This window comes from Squalius cephalus (assembly GCF_949319135.1).
Source record: "Squalius cephalus genome assembly, chromosome: 1".
NCBI classification, from domain to species: domain Eukaryota; kingdom Metazoa; phylum Chordata; class Actinopteri; order Cypriniformes; family Leuciscidae; genus Squalius; species Squalius cephalus.
Genome location: NC_137122.1, coordinates 22,428,442 through 22,449,766, shown reverse-complemented (window position 1 = coordinate 22,449,766; position 21,325 = coordinate 22,428,442). Strand labels below are relative to the sequence as shown.

Here is a 21,325-nt window from a genome sequence, read left to right as displayed (position 1 = left end):
TCAGTGTGCAGATCTCAACATTGGACAAAGACTCTGGCTTTTTGAGTGGTGAGGGGATTCTAACTTAACTAGACCTACTTCTGATTGGCCATTGCGTTCAAGAAATCATCAGATATGTTTGTGATTGGATACATTGCTCAACGCTGCAAAAATACATAAAAACCATTAGTTACGATGCTCTCAAGAGCACAATCACCAAATCTGTTTATCGGTTTATGATGAGAGTATTCGCGAAAGTGCGGAATTCAGTCAGAATTTAGTTCAGCTCGCTCACTGAACAAAACTCCATTGTTTCAACGATTACTAAACTTCATGGCTCTGAACTTGATTGGCCATTGCAACAGATTGTGTGTGATTGGTTAAAGTGCACAACGCTGTAAAACCGTGTAAAACACATAAAAAGTATGATGCAACATAAGAAGATCTAGATTTAATGCCGCAAGCATGCAATCGACACTTAATTTAATTTTCACTTTATTACTTGATTTAGTTTAAATGTGCAGGTGCATTTTTGTTGTAATCCCCAGTTAATTTTTCACCCGTGGCCTTCGTGTGAAATCACAAAGGTGCTTCCTCTTTAAGCATGAAGCTCGGGCAGTGGCCGTAGGGGTTAGTGACAGCCTGATGTGTACTAGTAGGGAAATTTAACTCTGAGTTAAATGTGTTGTGTACTTGTCACAGCCATGATGGGCAAACATCCCCTCAGCATGGCAGCGTGGGTGTTTCATTCCCCAAAGTGTCTCAGGATGCAGTGCGAGTTCCCTTTCGAAAGGGAACATCTCGAGTTACGACTGTAACCCTTGTTCCCTGAGAAGAGAGAATGAGACACTGCGTCGCGTCGTCATACCTCCAGGCTGCCTGCACAGTCCCTTCAGACGAATAAGTGGAAGATATGTTCTAGGTGTCCTTTTATACGTCCTGGTCACACTAGTAGTGACGTCACGGCTGTCGCCGGCCAATACGATTGCCGTGATTATACAGGACTTCAGTCATCAGTCACGCTGAGGCGTTCCCCAAAGAGTGTCTCAGGACGCAGTGTCTTGTTCCCTGTTCTCAGAGGTTACAGTCATATCCCAAGATGTTTTGCATGTAATGGATTTTTTTCACAAGATGACTTCTTTTCACTAACTTTCAGCTCTGTTGCCATGTCTGGGCATAAATCCCCAATGCAAGAAAAGAGACTGCTGCCTTCGCAAAAATCAGTGCCATTATACAACCAATATTCCACACATATCAATATGACGGTAACATAATATGATGGTAAGTCATGAACTAAAGAAAATGTCAAACATAACAAAAAATTAAAAGCAGATATTTCAGACACAAAATTGCAGAAACATTTATCTTAGTTCACCATTTATGCAAGTTAAAATAACAACATTGGTGTCAGGGAATAACTCAGGATCCAGTCGCAAATGCAGAAAAGTCCATTTATTTATAAACAGAGAATAATCAAGCAAGATGGTCAGAATCGTGATTAGAAGATGGTGAATGGCAGGCCTTGGCAGCAAGGAAACAAATGGCACAGAGAAGTGAAAAACAAAACTGGATGGGGGAAAAACAGCAGGCATGAACACCAAACGATCTGACAAAAGACAAGAGCAAACACATCACATATAAAGGCAGTCCTGACGAGCTTCAGGTACGCAGAGCTGATTAGCTCATTGGCTGAGAAGCGTTGCCTAGCAACAGGTGACAGAAAACACAACAAGACAAGCAAGATGAACCATACAGACCTGCGCACCATGACAATTGGTAAAGTTTGTCAAGATCAATAAAAAATTTTGACCCACACCCAATAGTGCTAAAAAATGTGTGATAATGGAAAACATCTGGCAACTTTCTGAGAAGAATTCTCTTTTTCTGAGAAGAACTCTCTTTTTCACTCCCACCCCTCCCATAAAAAGGAGAGGGAGGAAACAAAGATCGTACTTCAATCTTCCAACAAGGACACTTCACATGGGGTAAATTTATCAGCTTTCATTTATGGTTACTTTTATTCATTTAGTATTAATTTTATCCAAAGCGGAGTACAACAAAGAGACCACTGATCAAAGATTACAAAGTGAATTACACACATTTTACAAGCAGAGGAAAAGGTAAGAAAATGGCTGATTTAAAAAACTTTCTGAAGTAGGCTACTATAAATTAACCATTTGTTAGATAACATTGTATATTGATTCTACTACATTGTAAAGCAACATTACATGTACCATAAGTGTACAGTAATTAGCATAATTTAGTTTTTGATGCTTAGAAGTCTGTTTGCATTTGGCTTGACTGTCATTTTAATCAGACTAGAGTAAAACAATTCCAGGAATGCTTACGAAACTGGGGCCGAAACTCTTAAAAATAAAGGGTGTGTCAGTCCTAATTTTAGGACTCCTACATTTTTGCTCTAAGAGTAAAGCATTTTAACACTAAATCTAGCTCTTAAATCTGTAAAACGTTAGGAGTAGTCAAGAGGACTACTAAGTCACTAAAACCAAAACACAAACAATCCTAATGGCTGTTTCTGGCAATCCACCCAAAGACACTCTACACCATTGAGGCAATAACCTTTTCTTTCTGAACCTTTTCTTCATAAATGCAATAAATATTTTGATTTATAGATTTTAATCTGCGATTACATAAAGTTTCCTCTATACAGGCAAAATGCACTGAATGATGGAGAATAAAAGTGAAATGGAGAAGTGGAAATGGAGAAGTTTGTGCTCCTCCCGAACTTTGTTTATAAAACAGCATTTGTTGCTTAAGATGCAGACATATTAGAGCCTGACAATTAGCTGAACATACTTGTTTAATTAGTGACACTATAGCCTACTTTTTTAAAACCTTTATTTGAATATGGCAACATGACACATCATTCTACAATATTTCTATGATTAAATCACTGACAGAGACCCTTCCCCCATCAGACAAATACTGTGGTCATATTTAGTAAGAGTGCTGACATCATCCATAGCAACGAGGTCAACCCGCCATTACTCTTAGCTTAAGACTTTTCTCTATTTCTTTGTAAAAGTTGGTCTCAGCAGCTTTGTGAAAAGGTTTTAACAGGGAAATTCTTACCTAAGAACTTTTTTGCTATTTAGAAGAACTCTTAGTGCTAAGATACTTACTAATAAGCCTGTAATTTTACTTAAAATCTGTCTTTACACCTTTCACTTGTAATGGAGTAATATTTGACCCGTAGTATTTATACTTTCACTCAAGTAATGGAGTTGTGTACTTTGTCCACCTCTGGTTAAAGAGATGTGGAAGCAGTCTCATTTCATTTGTTTAAGCCAAGGCAAGGTTTGCATTTAATTTTTCACAAGAGCACTTCTTATCACAAACCAACTTCCTCATAACAACGGTTTAATGGTGCGTTCACGTCATGTCAGAATTGCTGCAGTTACGAGAATTTTCCGAGAGCTTTCTTCAGCTGTCATCTTGTAATTATGATCATTTCAACATGATGTGAATGCTTTGTTGCCATGTTTGGAGAGGAATACTTATTTAAGAGTGTACACATAAATGGGTTGATAGGAAGTTAGGAACAAAATGCTGTTGTGGCAAACAATGACAATGAAGTTACACATAAGTACAGCGTACACACCCATTCCTTCCAAGAATCTGAACTTTGATTTTACATCAGACTTGAGCCCTTAATACATTTGTTCTGGCAGTAGATATAACCGCAATTAATCATCTGACAGCTTTCATTACAGAGAATTTGAATGAATGAATGAATGAATGAAGCTTTATTATTGTGTCATGCGTATGATTACGCCCAGCCCGCATGGACTTACAAGACACCAACATTAGTAAGCATAAGTAAGAGGATTACACTGTTAACCCTTGCTGTAAAAAAAGGCCAAATTCTGACAATATTATACCATTTTCCATTAAAACAGTAATATACCGTAGAAAACAAAACTAGCCTACAGGAATATACTGTGAATCAACAGTGCTCAAAGTCGACACTCAGAGACTGTTGTCACAATCACACCCTATACCCTCATTCACTATTCCCTACATTAGTTCACTAATATAGTCCACTTGAATGAAAAGAAGTGAGTGAATTGAGAAACTGATGAACACCTGATAAGCAGAATCACTGAACGACAGAGAATCAAGAACAGAAAAAAGAGAAACACAAAAACTACAACTGACTTCCAGCCACACTGAGTATGAAACCAGTTTACAAACCAGTTTACGATTATTTCTTTCATACATGTACAAAAGTTCTTGTTGAGAATTTAACAGAGATTGAGTTAATAATAAAGTTTGTTGTCACCATGATGGAGATCAGTATTTGCTTTAGTTGGGCTCTTGTCCCTTGACGACTCACCATTCATCTCTCTCTCTGACTGCTGTAACTGTGTTTATAAAGCACATTTATTATGGCAAGAAAAAGTCAAGAGGAAGACGATTAGTTGTTTATGGCTTTTGTGATGATTTAACATTCTGATTTTCAGATCTTTCCAGTATATATTCTTCAAATTTATGGGTATTTCATATTTATCTGTGAATCTACAACATGAAATCAATATCTCTGTAATCAGGTCTTCTGAACAATGTTGTAATCATATAATGCATTAAAACATGTTTAACTTCTGCTTGACACAGACACCAACAATCAGCATATGAATCTCAGCAATGGTGACAATCAAAAGTTTCATGTCGCAATGCATGCTGGGTTCCAGGATAATATAAAACTCCCAGCATGCACTGCTGCATAAATAATAAAGAAATATTGCCACCATTGTTGAGATTCATGTGCTAAATTGTGATATCTCTGTGTTTCTAAAAGACAGCATAGCTCTGTTTTTTTTTTTTTTTTTTTTTTGGTTTATTCATGATGTGTTAAAAAAAATTAGGCAATGTAATGTATTGCTTTGGTTTCACAGTGGTACTAATGTAACACTTTTGATTGAGGATTAAACTCTGAATGAGTAGGAATGAATTCCTTAGTGAATGAACAGGCAATATGATGATTTTATGACCATAATCAACATAACCACAATCATTCATAAACTGTGTGCGCACAAGTGTGACTTATAAATACAGCTCAAGCAGCAAAAGAAACACTAATGTTTTTGCATCAGCATCCCAACTAAAGCAAGCACTGATCTCTATAATGGTAACTTCAAACCAAACATTTTCAATTAAACATCTCAACAACAACTTCTGTAGATGTATGACAGAAATAAAGTCATAATAATAAGTGTAATGATGTGTAATGTCTGGAAGTCAGTTGAAGTTCTTGTGTTTCTCTATTTTCTGTTCTAACAGCAGGTGTTCATCACTAATGCTCAACAATCACTTACATATTCACTTAATTATCTCTCACTGTAACACTGCGTCAATGTAACTTTTACTCTTTGTAGTGTGGATTTCCCTGTGGGGTTGAAAGGGTTAACAGTGTAAGATAAAAAGACAAAAAGACAAAATGTATTTTAACAGTAATAAACTGTAAGTTATAAAACAGGTTTATACTGGCAACACTGTTGCCAGTAGTTTACTGTAAAATCTTGTTTTTTGGGTCACCATTGTGCTGAAGAGTAGAGCCTGTGCTTCAGTCCAGGAGAAGATCTACAAACATTGATGATACGCTGCATGTTGCTTTATTTAAAAGGCAGTGACTGTGTAGTTGCTGGTCCAGTGGAAATCTCTTTATTTACCTAAATTTTTTTGTGGTTTCAAATGAAATAAGTTCACAGTAATCCTTTGCTCACTTTATTAATGCATTATACATTTTAGTTAATACTTTTAAATGACAGTTTGTTAATTTAAGACAGTCGGTTTCTGCAAGTGAAATTAGTTAACTCGAGTTTTAGTGCATTTTTACAGTAACATACTGTACAATTAACAGTAAATTACTGGCAACAGTGTTGCCAGTATTTTACTGTAAAAAACCCCGGTAAGGTCTAACAGTGTAATATACAAGATAGATATACAAAATAGACAGATCCAGGGTACATCGGATACATTGCTCCCCATATAATAGTAATAGAAATAATAATAGTAATAATACGTATGTATTCAAATACACGCATGTATGTAATCATATAGCCTACACGTGTATTCTCATTTATTCACATAACCACCCATAATCCTACACATAACAAAATTAAATCTAATTAAACAAACTAGCTTGCCTTCTTTTCCAGGCCTTTGAAACAAAGTTTGCAAACTTAAATACATCATAGTTAAACAAGCATAATCATTTTTGATCATCAGCATACCAAAATATTTCAGAAATTTGTTGTGTAACTTCCAGAAACAAAGATTCTAGGTCATCATAATGTGTACAATACAAAAGGAAATGAGATTCACTTTCCACTTCCCCAAGGTCACATAGCAAACACAATCTGTTTTCCTCTGGAATATTTTTGAATCGACCAACCTCAATGGCTAGAGGCAAAATCCCACATCTCAGCTGTGCAACCAAGGATCTCTGGCTTCTAGATAAACGAGATGTAACATATAATTCTGGACTAAAATTCTGTTTGATATGCATATATGTTCTTAATTTTGGCTTTAATAAAACATTTTCAAAACATTTTTCTTCATATTTCAATAACAGCTTGTGTTTAAGCGAATTGACATTACAACTTAAATTATTTCTGTAGATATACAACATATCCACCTCCTCAAAAATTGAATAGATCTCCTTTACCCATGGGGACCTGTGAGCTTTACTCCACCTAAATACTCTCTTATTTACTCTATCCTCTGCCATTCTGATTAGTCGATTCCACAATCGTATCATTTCACATTTTCTCTGTACAACTCCTGGTACCCAGCCCGTATCTCCCTGAATTGCTAGGATCGGAGCAAATTTATGAACCCCCAAAAAACATCGTATGGCTCTATACTGTATATTATCTACCGTTTTGGATTCTTTCAAGCCCCACACCCCTGCAGCATAATTCAGTATAGGAGAAACACATGCATCATAAAGTCGAGTATATGTAGAATATCCAAGATCCTTACATACTTTTAGTTTATTGATAACTGATCCTAAGGCAAAATGGAATCAAGTGACTTAATACCAACCTCGTAGGTCAAAAAATCATCAAGAACAAAACCCAGATATTTATATGAACTAACATAGTCCAAATTGACTCAGCCATAGCTAAATATATGTGTACTTCTTTCAATGCCTTTCTTTCTAAAATGCATTACATGTGTTTTGCTTTGATTTATAGATAATCGCCACTTGAAACACCTCAGATTAACCACATTTAACATTTTCTGTAATTCAGACTCAGACTCAGCCAATAAGACTATATCCTCCGCATAGTAGAATTCCCAATTTAATACCATCAAGTAATACTCCTAAATTAGCATCCTTAATTTGTAAAGCTAAATCATTCACAAATAAATCGAAAAGGGTTAGGGAGAGTACATCATCTTGTTTTACTCCAAAAGGTGTATCAAACCAATCAGTAAATAAATCATTAATCTCGACACTAGCAACTGTACCACTATACATTACTTGTATTGTTTTATAACATTTTCCATCCACTCCTGCTTCAATTAGTTTAAAAGCAAGCAGCTCTCTATTAATCCAGTCAAAGGCTTTTTGAAAGTCAATAAAACATGCAAAGGTGGATTTACTTTCAGCAATTCTAGCTCTTATAATAGTTGATACAGAATATATATGATCGATGCATCATATATATTATATGTTTTTTACATATAATATATGTAAAGTTTTTTAAGTTCCGCACTCCAGTATGGCTTGGTCCTACCCACTTTCTGACATGTCTCCTTCTGACTTTGAAAATTAGATTTTGTAGGTAGATGTGTATTCATTTCTCTACATATTATATCACAAAATGATTTGTACCAATTATCAATACTACTTTGTATTTTCTTGCCTTCTTCTAACTTTGATGTACTGAACTTTTGATAATATGCAGGTGTGAGTGTGCTTTCAGTAGAGTAGATGGTTATTTTAAAAGAACTGCAATACTTGGAACAATCCAGATTTGGAGAACTTTGTATTGTTGCCTTGGACAGAAATTGACCACAAAGGATTAAGGTCTTATAACTCATTTTTAACTAGTTCATACTAATTTACATGCGTGTTTAGTTATATTTAGTTGATTCTGTTCCTTCAGGCATCAACAACTTTTTTCTTGTGTGCTACAATAAGCTCTTCAACTGTAATATACACTCACCTAAAGGATTATTAGGAACACCTGTTCAATTTCTCATTAATGCAATTATCTAATCAACCAATCACATGGCAGTTGCTTCAATGCATTTAGGGGTGTGGTCCTGGTCAAGACAATCTCCTGAACTCCAAACTGAATGTCAGAATGGGAAAGAAAGGTGATTTAAGCAATTTTGAGCGTGGCATGGTTGTTGGTGCCAGACGGGCCGGTCTGAGTATTTCACAATCTGCTCAGTTACTGGGATTTTCACGCACAACCATTTCTAGGGTTTACAAAGAATGGTGTGAAAAGGGAAAAACATCCAGTATGCGGCAGTCCTGTGGGCGAAAATGCCTTGTTGATGCTAGAGGTCAGAGGAGAATGGGCCGACTGATTCAAGCTGATAGAAGAGCAACTTTGACTGAAATAACCACTCGTTACAACCGAGGTATGCAGCAAAGCATTTGTGAAGCCACAACACGCACAACCTTGAGGCGGATGGGCTACAACAGCAGAAGACCCCACCGGGTACCACTCATCTCCACTACAAATAGGAAAAAGAGGCTACAATTTGCACGAGCTCACCAAAATTGGACAGTTGAAGACTGGAAAAATGTTGCCTGGTCTGATGAGTCTCGATTTCTGTTGAGACATTCAGATGTTAGAGTCAGAATTTGGCGTAAACAGAATGAGAACATGGATCCATCATGCCTTGTTACCACTGTGCAGGCTGGTGGTGGTGGTGTAATGGTGTGGGGGATGTTTTCTTGGCACACTTTAGGCCCCTTAGTGTCAATTGGGCATCGTTTAAATGCCACGGCCTACCTGAGCATTGTTTCTGACCATGTCCATCCCTTTATGACCACCATGTACCCATCCTCTGATGGCTACTTCCAGCAGGATAATGCACCATGTCACAAAGCTCGATTCATTTCAAATTGGTTTCTTGAACATGACAATGAGTTCACTGTACTAAAATGGCCCCCACAGTCACCAGATCTCAACCCAATAGAGCATCTTTGGGATGTGGTGGAACAGGAGCTTCGTGCCCTGGATGTGCATCCCACAAATCTCCATCAACTGCAAGATGCTATCCTATCAATATGGGCCAACATTTCTAAAGAATGCTTTCAGCACCTTGTTGAATCAATGCCACGTAGAATTAAGGCAGTTCTGAAGGCGAAAGGGGGTCAAACACAGTATTAATATGGTGTTCCTAATAATCCTTTAGGTGAGTGTAATATGCAGGTAAATTAGTTTAATTTCTTGTAACAATTCTTATGACAATCGTTCTTCTGTGGAACACAAAAGAAAATATATATATATTTTTAAATCTTAAAATGTTTGGAAGTCAATTGAGTCTAATGTTGTTTGGACATTCTTAAAAATATCCTCTTTTATTATTGCAGGTTTGCATATAGTGTTGTTATAACTGGTAATTTATTTAATTATTCAAACTCCATTTACAAATGAAAATGTCTCAAAGGTCTCTTTGCTGCTGTAAGACTATAAAACATGGGCAAAGAATAAAACAACAACAACAACGACCAACCATGTGAGAGTTGTTCATCACTTTTTGTCAAATGTCAGCTTGAACTCTTTCTCATTTGTTCAATCTATTTGGGTCCATTGAAAGTAAACGGGTAAAGTAGTGCTTTAAATGTCATCTGTATTTGAGTAAATGTTATATTTTATATTAAACACTATACTCTGCCAATTCAGGTGATATGCAATATATAATTAACATATTCACACAACAACTTTTACTGTAAAAACAGGTTTTTGTTACGGTAATATTTTTTCAAAGAAAATATATATTGTCACATTCGAAGTTTGGTTGGTGATCATGTATGACATAAATTCCTACCTAATTTCTAGTAGTTAACCTGATTAACAATGATACTTTGTTTTGATGCAATGCCATGTTTAATTAAATTTTTTTTTTTTTTTTTTTTTTACCAGAAAGGTTTCTGTTTCCATTATGGAAGCCTCAAGACATTTGGAGGTTAGTATCAGATGAAAGGTCAACACACACACACACACACACACACACACACACACACACACACACATATCAGTGAAACAAGTGATATCAGATGTAATCATATGCATATTTAAAAAACGCTATCACCAACATTAAACTGCATATAAATCAAAGCTGCCTAATGTTACTGAATCAGTCATTGAATGGTCATTCGAGTGTAAACAAAACAAGCCAATGGACATTGGTGAAGCAGGTATGTAAGGAAGAGCGCTGCACTCGCTCATTTAAGCTTTTGCTTCGGAGCTGAGCATTTCGTCGAATCTGCTCTGCAATCATCTGTACGAGTGTTCTGCAAACCCGGAAGAAGCTCTCCAGAGAGTGTTCACTCAAAAAAATAAGCTGTTGAACGAACTTGATTAAATTAAGGAAAACTTTTCCAAGAAAATTAATTACATTTTTCCAACAAAATCTAATTTGTTTGAAATGATTTATTGTAATCTTGTTGTATGAACTTAAATTAATTTAGTCATTCCTGCTAGATAAAGTTTTGTCAGATTGACTACATTTAATTTTTGCCCTGCCTAAAATCGCCAACATTATACTTTTAGCTAATTTGACTCTACATTTATTTACAATGATAGAAGCTACTAGTGTTAAATTTGATTAAAACCACTTTTTACAGAGTAATATTGAATATTACTTATGCAGATCTGCGAAAGAGGTTAAATTCATGTATAGTGTATACTGAGTGCCCACAGCCCTAAACTAAACACAGTCGCCACTCTTCTGCATAATGGTAACCACAAAATTCTAAATCTGTCACAAACTGCTCCAAGACTTGGACGTGAGATCCAAATGCAGCTTTTATTTAAGGGCAATCCAAAGGCGTAATCCAAAGTACAGGCAAAGTCAAACACAGGCAGGCAGTCCGTAAAAACAAACAAACAAACAAACAAACAAACAAATAAACAAACAAACAAACAAAACAGGCAGGGGTCAGAGGCAAAAGAGTAATCCAGGGAACAGGGCAAGAAATCTGAAACACCAAGAGACATGAAACCAGGGAGAATGCTCAGAAATGCAGTGTGACACAAACAAGTCTTCGCAGGGAATGAATGAGTGTACAAGGTATAAATAGGCTGAGACTAACAGGGTAATGAGATACAGGTGAATGCAATCAATGATGATGAATCCGGGCAGTGAGTTCTGGGAAATGTAGTTTATGAGAGTGACAATAGTCTGGTGTGGAGTGCCCTCTGGTGGCTCTCATGGGCACTCCAGCTGATGACCATTACATAGCCCCCCCTCAAAGGAGCGGCTTCCAGATGCTCTAAAATAGTCCAGGAGGGAGGTGGAGCGGAGGCGGACCCAGGGGCGGGATGGAGGGCCAGGCCCGTGGAGCAGAAGAGGACCTAGAGACTGCGGCAAGATGGGAGGCTAGGGCGGAGCAGGCAGTGCAGGCGACCAGGGCGGAGCAGGCAGTGCAGGTGACCAGGGCGGAGCAGGCAGTGCAGGTGACCAGGGCGGAGATGACCCTTCAGGCGGCCAGGGCACAGGAACAGACACCGGCTCAGGAACAGGAACAGACACCGGCTCAGGAACAGACACCGTGGCAGCAGCCATCTCTGCTGAGGGCTCAGGTTCAGGCGTGTCGGCGGTCATCTCTGCTGAGGATTCAGGTTCAGGTGTGTCGGCGGCCATCTCTGCTGAGGACTCAAGTTCAGGCGTGGCGACGACCATCTCTGCTGAGGGCTCAGGCGACTTGGAGGCGGCCATCTTGTCCGGAGACACTGGCTCCGGGGCGGCCATCTTGTCCGGAGACACTGGCTCGGTGGCGGCCATCTTGTCCGGAGACACTGGCTCGGTGGACGTGACGTGAACAGATTCTGGATCGGCGGACGTGACGTGAACAGGGGCGGCCATCTCTGCTGAGGGCTCAGGCGACGTGGCGGCGGCCATCTTGTCTGGAGACACTGGCTCGGCGGCGGCCATCTTGTCCGGAGACACTGGATCGGCGGACGTGACATGAACAGCGACTGGCTCGGCAGGACTGACGTGAAGCTCTGGCTCGGCAGGACTGACGTGGAGCGTAAGCTCGGCAGGGATGAAGTGGAGCGTAGGGCTAACGTGGAGAAGCTCAGGCTGAGGGGATGCTGTGAGCTCATGGGACCCCTCATCCACAACGCCCACAGTAAAGAACAAGCCACTTATCCGAAGGGCGAGGTCAATATATTGACTTAAAGAGATACTCCATTCAGCCGATCTCCGGTTCTGGCGGTACCACTTTTAGCATAGCTTAGCATACATCATTGAAGTGGACAAGACCATTAGCATTTCTCTCAAAAAAATGACCAAAGAGTTTCGATATTTCGCGCTGCGTCATATCATTACGCCTGGTGCACTCATGGTACAGCAGTAAAGTTTCTTGATTATTACGCAGGAATGAGAGTATAGTTCCTAGCCATATCAGCCTAGAAAATCGCAACTTTACATTTTCCGTCGGTCTTAGTGCACGATGTAACTACAGAAGAGTCAAGTTTTAAATAGGAAAAATATCTAAACTCTTTGGTCATTTTTTTTTTAGAGAAATGCTAATGGTCTTGTCCACTTCAATGATGTATGCTAAGCTATCAAGAATTTGCACAAGAATTTGGGCCAGCCAACTCTCATGTAATCCTGAGACCCTGGCCTGGATATATGCCCAAGGTTCCCACCACTCCTTTCAGGTATCAGGTGGTGAACCTGCAAGCGCTGCCCACGGTGGAGGCAGACCCAGCCCTTGCTCTACTCTGTCCTGTTCGCACTTTGTGCTTATACGTGGACCGCATGCTGAGCTTCAAGGACCTCAGATAAGCAGAGGTTGGCCCACTGGTTAGTGGATGCCATAGTCTTGGTGTATCAGGCTCAAGACCAGTCATGCCACCCCCCTGGAGGTTAGGGCTCACTACACTCGGAGCATTGTGTCTTCCTGGGCGTTGGTGCATGGCGCCTCACTGACAGACATTTGTAGAGCAGCGCTCTGGGCGACACCCAACACGTTTGCAAGGTTTTACAATCTTCGTGTAGGGCCTGTGTCCTCCTGTGTACTGGCTACAATTAGCTAGTAAGTAGGGGGGACCCACTCAGTGTCTCGCTTGTTGCACCACTCCCCGCCTAGGACGGAATACTAGCGCTTATCTGCTCCACAGGTGAGACACGGCGGAGGCATCTGGTGCTAGGTCTAGCACTCGTGTGTATGCCTAGAAGATCAGCCCCTGTGCTAGACTAGGTGTCCATGTGTTGTGACCTATGGGGGATCCCACATGTATTCTTCAACAGTACGGCTTCCCTGTCGGCAAGCCCATGTCTATCCCTTGCCAGAGCCCGCTCTGCCATCTCTGCTCGGTATTGACTTCACCCTAGCTAGGCTGGATCTACCACAGAGAACATTCCATATGTAGCACTCCCCTTATGGTCAGACCATACGTGTAGTTCCACATGTTACCTCCCTACATGCAGGATGTGGTTTCCGTAGCGTCTCTCTCTATTTAGAATAGGCACGCTTTCCCAGTGTTTTCCAAATAGTCTCACTGCGTGGGTAAGAAGGAACTCTCTCTGCGTTAAAGTCCTGTCCTTTCTCTGCCCCAACAGGTGCGGGGGGATTAGGCGGCTTACGTGGGGTACTGGAAGGGGCAGAATTTGTGGCGTTTTGGTAGGGATCCCAATTCGGAAGTTCACTTCTGACATAACGTAGAACGTGACTGACAGGGAATGTCTAGGTTACTAATGTAACCCCCGTTCCCTGAAGGAGGGAACAGAGACCTTATGTCTCGTCACCACAATTGCTGTACCACTGCTGAACATCTCGGCTCCGAACTTAAATGAACAAGCGCAGCATGTTTTCTTATATACCCGCATTGCAGGACATGATTCGCGATATAAATCTCGCTCGCCAATGTCCATTGGCTTGTTTTGTTTACACTCGAAGGTGTTACATTAGTAACTTTTATGAATGGTTTTATGAATGGCTCATTGAATCATTAACTCACCCAAATCATTCAAAAACACAGAAACATTGGCGAAATAGAGCAAAAACTTTGTTGTGTCTAAAATGTCATTTAATTTTTACTTTTTATTCATTAAACTGTTGTATGAAATCAGTCACATTTGCAATCATGCTGATATTCGGAAAAACAGCACACTTCCACGTCATGTTGCGAAACTAATGTTAAATATAAAAGTCAAGAATTTTTTTGGACCCCATATCTTGAAGTTTCCAACTCTGACTGGAGCACAGTGTATATTTTAAAACATGTAATTAATTTATAATGTTAAAATCATATTATAAAGATTTGAATGATGAAGAACCGAGTGCAGATGCTGCCATGTTGATGAATGGAATTAATTAATCATTGCATACATCATCATAAACATATTATGATACTGAACAATTATGTTTGAGCTGTTAATTTTTAATGATTCTTTTCAGTCTCTCTCTTCTGATAAATTGCAGCACAAACAACAACATGCAACGTCTCATTGCAAAATGAACTGGAATCAGATGTGTGTTTGAACTGAAGAGTTGGAAAACACTCAATACCATATACGGTACAAATTCTACATTACTGCACAGGGAAAAGACTCTCTTGTAATATTCAAATGAATGTTTTATATAGTGTAACTGCAGCACATACCATATTACTTATGGTTCTACTGTATTGAAGTGTGTGTACAGTAAACCATTTGGGAAATACAATTTGGGAAGTAGTTATACCATGTGTGAACAAAGTCAGTAGGTTTTAATCCAATGCAATAACATTACCTGACATTTTTGGGGAAATGGTTGTTTGACAATATGCCTGTTTGCTAATGTTGATTTTCTTTCAGAATAATAAGGAGATGGCTGTTTTATCTGAACTTCCAGTGGACATCAATGACTGGAATAAAGACCATGTGAGACAATGGATGCTTGATATAAAAGTGGACAAAGAAGATGCAGAGATTTTGTACAACCAGAGAATTAATGGAGCAGGTCTTCTCCTCTTGGAGGAAGTTGATCTCTCTTGCATGCAAAGCCTATCACTGAATGCTAAAAAAATAATTATTCACAACATAAGTCTTTTGAAACAAAAGACTCAGCAGCAGAATGATGTGACGACTCAGTCTTATAGCTTGAAGCCTTACCCTTTCAATAGATTTAATGCTGCTCACAGGTACAGAGAAAACAGCAATCTAGACGTAACTGAAACGGGTCCTATAGACCTCATACAACCATGCCATGAATTCAAAGCATTTATCAACACAACGGAGGAGAATAGAATAAAAAAATACACATATGAGGTGATTCGATTTGCAGCAGCTTGTATGAACAGCCGTACAAATGGCACTATTCATTTTGGAGTGGCAGACGAACCACATGGACAAATTTTGGGTATCAATGTTCAGAACACAGATGTTTTTGATGTACAACAGTCACATGCAATTGAAAAGCATTTCAAGTGGGAAAAGTCTGTTAAAATAGCAAAGAGATGTATTAAACCCCCTCGATTTGTTGAAGTTCTCAAAACTGACATGACATCTGCAGGAAAACGTGTTATTGAGGTAGACATAGAGCCATCCTCCATAGTCTGTGAAGAATTTCACTTTAACACTTATAATGTTGATAAAAATGAAGATGAGATGCAAGAGCCCAACGGTGCAGAGAGGAAGCAGAATGATGGCAAGTCTTTCTTTATAAGAGATGGCAGCAGCAGCAAGAATCTTATTACATCTGCTTCCTCAAAGGAGTATGAGAAATATACTGCAATTGCAAACATGCAACGATTGTCCCAGTTGAGGAAGGACGCTGAAGAAAAGCATCTCTATGTTGTCAAAAACAGTGTGCAAGGCTCTAAACTGTGTGAGATGATAACAGGAGGGACCCAGTCTTTAGACAAGTCACACTTTGCATGGTACATTTTGGTGGCTAACAAGTCTCATCCTGTTCAGCTGGAAAACCTGGATTTCCTTCATCACATGGATCTAGTGGCTGTTCTGGATTTTGATCCAGAATCTGCTGAGAGTGGCCTGAATAAGCTACTTGAAGAGAGAAAAATGTCCAATGTTCATTTACCAGCTCAGTATAAAGTTACAGGTGCAGTTGAAGACATTTTAAACAAGTTAAAGCTGACCAAAAACACAAGCTGGGTTTTCTGTAATGGAGGCATTAATGAGGAAAACCCCTCTAATGTTGACAACTGGTTGACTGAGAAGGGATCTTCAGTGCGTGATGTTGTTTCTTTCCTGTGCAGAAAAGATGTGGTGCCTCGCAAGCAACTTCTAACCATATTCCTGATGTTAAGTCAGGTGAGCGACGCAAACGACCCTTTGCTTGAGACATTCGGTATGTTTTTACAGGAGCTTAACGGAGGAAACCAAATTTTATGCATCAGTGACAATGAAACATCATACACCTACTGGAAGGATCTCATTAAGGGCCGATATAAAGCTGATATCTCTTCAAGATGCATTTATGAGCTAGGTTTTGCTGAGGTCAATGGCACCATCCTCAGTCTGTGGTCAGAGAATCGCAAATCAAGCCGGTTTCTGCCTTGTGGTGGTGGCAGTAATGTTGTGCTATCAAAGAAAACTGAGCAATCCCTAGAAACGCTGAGTGTTCTTTGTGTGAACCAGTGTGAAGGAGGAAATGAGGACAAACAAAAACATGAGGAGAACTTTTACAAGGGAGGAAAGGTGTCTTGGTGGAACTTCTTCTTCTCAGAACAGCCCGGATCAATGCCATTCATCAAACGTGACAAGTTTGACTATATAGTCAACACTATTATTCCAGACATACGCAGCCGGAAGAGAGCTTGTGAGTTTTTCAACATCTTTCATCTTCCAGGCTGTGGTGGCACTACGTTAGCCATGCATGTCTTATGGACACTGAAGGATAAATTTCGTTGTGTCGTGCTGAAGGATACAACACATGATTATTCTACTGTAGCCGAACAGGTTGTGCAGCTACTAACATATGAGACAAAAGAGCAACCCACACGACTTCCCGTTTTAATCATGATCGATGACTTCCAAGACATCTGCGATGTAAAAAAACTCCAACTTCAAATTGAAGAGGAATGTTTGAAGCAAAACATTTTTTCCAAGTCTCCACAGATCATAATTGTCAACTGCATGAGAGCTGAATCCTGTGAACAGACTGATGATGCCGTTTTCATTGGAAACCGATTATCTAAGAAGGAACAGGAACTGTTTGAAGAAAAGCTAAAGGAGTTTAAGAAAACCAACACAAACACTAAAACGTTTTATGGGTTCATGATTCTGAAGAACAACTTTTCACATCAGTATATTCAGGGTATTGTGAAAAATACCCTGAAGGGCTTCAACTTCCAAGACAAACATTCTCAACTTTTTGCAGTTCTTGTCCTCCTGCATGTCTACTGCAAGAATGCATTGTTGTCTGTCTCTACATGTGAAGAGTTCCTTGGTCTGCAAACAAAAGCAAAGTTTGAAGTCGAAGATGGATTTGAGAAGTTTTCCACTCTTTTAACAAGATGCACAGCCTATTCCAACATTACCTTTGAGGGTGTGAGGGTGATTCACTCAAGTATAGCTCAACACTGTTTGAAAGAGCTGTCAACTTTGTCATACAAAGCTTCAAAGGCACAAATCACTAACCTTCTGCTCACAACAGACTTGTTTTATGAGTACGCTCTGGGGAAACAAAAATTAATGCAGGATGTTCACAGCATGTTGGTGAGAAGGCAATATTCAGCTAAGGCTGAAGACTCCCTTTTTTCTCCTCTTATCCAACATATAATGAAAGAGACTCCAGGGATGGAAGAAATTGTTCTACACAATGCAGCAAAGTGCTACAGAAAGGATGCAGTAATATTCCAGCTCCTCGCAAGGTACTATTACATCAAAAAACAGGACTTTAAAATGGCCATGAGTTGGGCAAAGGAAGCCAAAGACCTTTCAAAGGAGAATTCATACATATGTGATACAGTATCACAGGTACTTGTACGTGGGCTCAAGCATGCTGTTCACAAAGACAGAGATGATCCCATCAAGCCAGATAGTCTTGATGGGTATCTTACATTGGCTGAGTCTGCAGCAGAAGCTTGCAAAGAAACACAACAAACTGCAAACAAAGAGGCCGTATCTCGACAGCAAAGACTAAAGGATTATAACACTTACAACACTGCTGGCCATCTCGGTGAACTTCAAACTGCAGCTACAGTTATACAAATACTGCAAAAGACACCACTGTTTAACTGTCTTGGTCAAGTCCTCTTGGGTAAAATTACCATTGAAGAATTGTCAAGGAAGAGCCCTGAACTCAATCAATACTACCATGTGTTGCTGAAGCACAGGAAGTGTCTTCTTCAACTAAAACACACAATGAAGGATCATTTTGATTTTCTTGACAATTTTTTTGTAAATTTAGTACCCTTTTTCTCAGAGAAAGACAAACAAAAAGAACTGACAAAGCCCAAGGTTTCCAGGTACTTTCAACAGTACACTGACCTCTTTTGTAAAATAAATTGGAGTGAGCTGGTCAAGAATGAGCACATGAACCGCATGGTTAAACCTGAGCAGGCGCGTGAATGTCTGGAGAGAAACCAGGGTGATTCCTACACAGGACTTCTAAAATATTTGTATGAGGAAGACTCTGCATCAACTCTTGAAGAGATCATCCAGCAGTATCATTTCATTCTGAAGTCACAAGAGGCCAGACCGATGGACATTGTCAACTTTATCTATGCCAATGTAATTCTGGCCAACATCAACCCTGAATCTCAGTACATCATTCCCTACCAAGACCTTCGAAAATTACGCCTTCGAATAATCAATCGCCCCAGACCCTTGAATGAGATTCTGCCATTGCAATACATCACAGTTTTATTGTTCTGGCAAGAGGCTGACCACACATTACCAACTTCACAAATGAAGACGTTGTACTCAACCTACCTGAAACCTGTGTCTAATGGAAAGAGAGCAGCGATTCATTTTTACCTTGGGAAGGACGAAGGTTATGGTGGCCTGATTTCCCACAGGGATATTAACAGCTGGTTAGGATCAGGGCAGAACATCTCAACTCAATGGGATGACGAAAAAATTTGGAAGCAAGTGAGAAATAGTAATAAACTTCACAGAGTTTCTGGTCAAATTCGCAACAATTTGATCTGGGTTGAAGATGTGAATGTTATGGTTGATCCAATGTTCAGAAGCCAGTTACATAAAGAATATGGCACAAGAGTGACATTCTTCATCGGATTCTCAATGAATGGACCAGTTGCACTTGACATAGACTTTGAGTCATAAAGTGCACAAGCCTGAACTAATGGATCTGACTGAAGACATGAGAATCATGAATGAGATAACCTTCTAGATTTCCAGTTCAAAACATTATGACAATCAAGTCAAATGAGCTCTTGGACCAAAGCCTGTAGTTATTCCTAAAAACTATTTAGGTTTGTTTTATTATCATATGCAGTAATCAATCTAAGCCAATCTTTTAATCATTAATGTTGCATGTTTTGGGGCTTTGTTTAGCAGAAATGCCTAATTGTGTTTAATGTCAATTCTGTAAAAGCAATGGTGTGATTATGTTATGAGTGATGACAGAGTCTGACCAATGCCTGTAATGCACTAACTTCCAGAGAGCACACAAGTACCTCTGTTGTATTTTTATATTTTTATATTATATTGTGTTTGTTTATTTTTCTTTACATACATTTTACATGCATCTTATTATATTTTATTCATACATTGATATATTCATATGTACTCATTTATCATATACTCATTATATTTGATTTACTTTTATTTTACAGCAATTTACACTCTACTCAAAGTTTCTGTAAAACAAAGGCCCGATTTTAATATGAAGGGATTTTCCATAGTGTTTTTTACAAGTGTTTTAGATGTATTTTGAATTTATCCATTGCAATTTGCTGTGTTTTAGGGTTAAAGTAAAATGTCATTGACATAATTTTTTCTACTTATTTTTTTCTTACAATGTACATGTGTTTCTTGAAAAAATCTTGCTTTTGCTGTGTAACCATGTCTTTATTCAAGGTCTTCAAGGCCACAAGTCACTGTTAAGAAGTAGAAAATTTCCATTCCCTTTGCTTGTGACCATAACACTTCTTTAATATATTTCTGTTAAGACCAAGGGTTATCCAATAAACTTATTTCGTATCACTTCCTTTTCTGGCTCCTGCATCTAGTCATGTCAAGTCTGGATATGTGTATTTCTTTTCAGAATTATTTCAAAGCAGCTTTACAAAAAAAATGTGCCTTACAACCAATGTTGGGTAAGAAAGTAATTAAGATTTACTACAAATCCTTTTGTGTGTGTGTGTGTGTGTGTGTGTGTGTGTGTGTGTCACAGGAGGTCATACAGACTCTTCACACCCTTTCACTCTGACAATCACAGAGGGAGGAAGAGATCCAACTAAGTTCAACAGGACAGACTGGTTTAATGGCCAGACGGATAGATAGATAGATTGATCGAACAACAGATTTCTAAGAAGTGTAGTCAAATGTTGCTCATTTCTGGAGAACGCCACACACAAACAACAACAAAGGGGTCAGCAGTGTTGGTAAGAAGAGGTGCTTTAGAGAAGAGGAGCACATGTGGGAGTCAAGCTGTCGCATCCGTCTTATCACATTTATTGCAATACAGTACGTAACACAAATGCAGTAGCATGACATAAAAGCAAGATGACAACATAAGTTATAACCGTAATTAAACTAAACTATACCTGTTGTATCTACATGCAGCATCTATTCTCTGGCTATATAGGCATCTTCCCACACAAGTGATTTATAAAGTTATCATGACAGAATATGCTAATCAATGACTAGGAAGATAGTTAACTAAACATCAGCTACATAAATTCATCAACTAGCCATTCAGAAATGGTTTCTGAACAGTTTCTGATATGTTAGTGCATGTCTGTCTGAGTTAATTGAAGCTGCAGTGCTAATAACAAGCTTGAAGCTCCGCCCTCTTGTTGAAAGTTGGCAGCAGCTCATTTGCATTTAAAGGGACACAAAAACGGGGTGTTTTTGTGCACCCTCAAAAAGTGACAATTTTAACATGCTATAAAAAAAAATTTGAGTTAAAACTTAACATTCACACTCTGGGGACATCAGAGACTAATTTTACATCTTGTAAAAAGGGGCATTATACCACCCCTTA

At 39.0% G+C, this 21,325-nt stretch overlaps 1 protein-coding gene across 1 annotated transcript; it reads left to right on the top strand.

Moving 5' to 3' along the window:
- Nucleotides 1–1,928: 1,928 nt before the first annotated feature.
- Nucleotides 1,929–19,798, top strand: LOC307165030 (sterile alpha motif domain-containing protein 9-like). The gene is made up of 4 exons (XM_079882289.1): nt 1,929–2,099; nt 10,116–10,158; nt 14,606–14,724; nt 15,004–19,798. The coding sequence occupies exon 4, from the start codon at nt 15,016–15,018 to the stop codon at nt 19,438–19,440; it is 4,425 nt and encodes a 1,474-aa protein (XP_079738415.1). The 5' UTR covers nt 1,929–2,099; nt 10,116–10,158; nt 14,606–14,724; nt 15,004–15,015; the 3' UTR covers nt 19,441–19,798.
- The last annotated feature ends 1,527 nt before the right edge of the window (nt 19,799–21,325 follow it).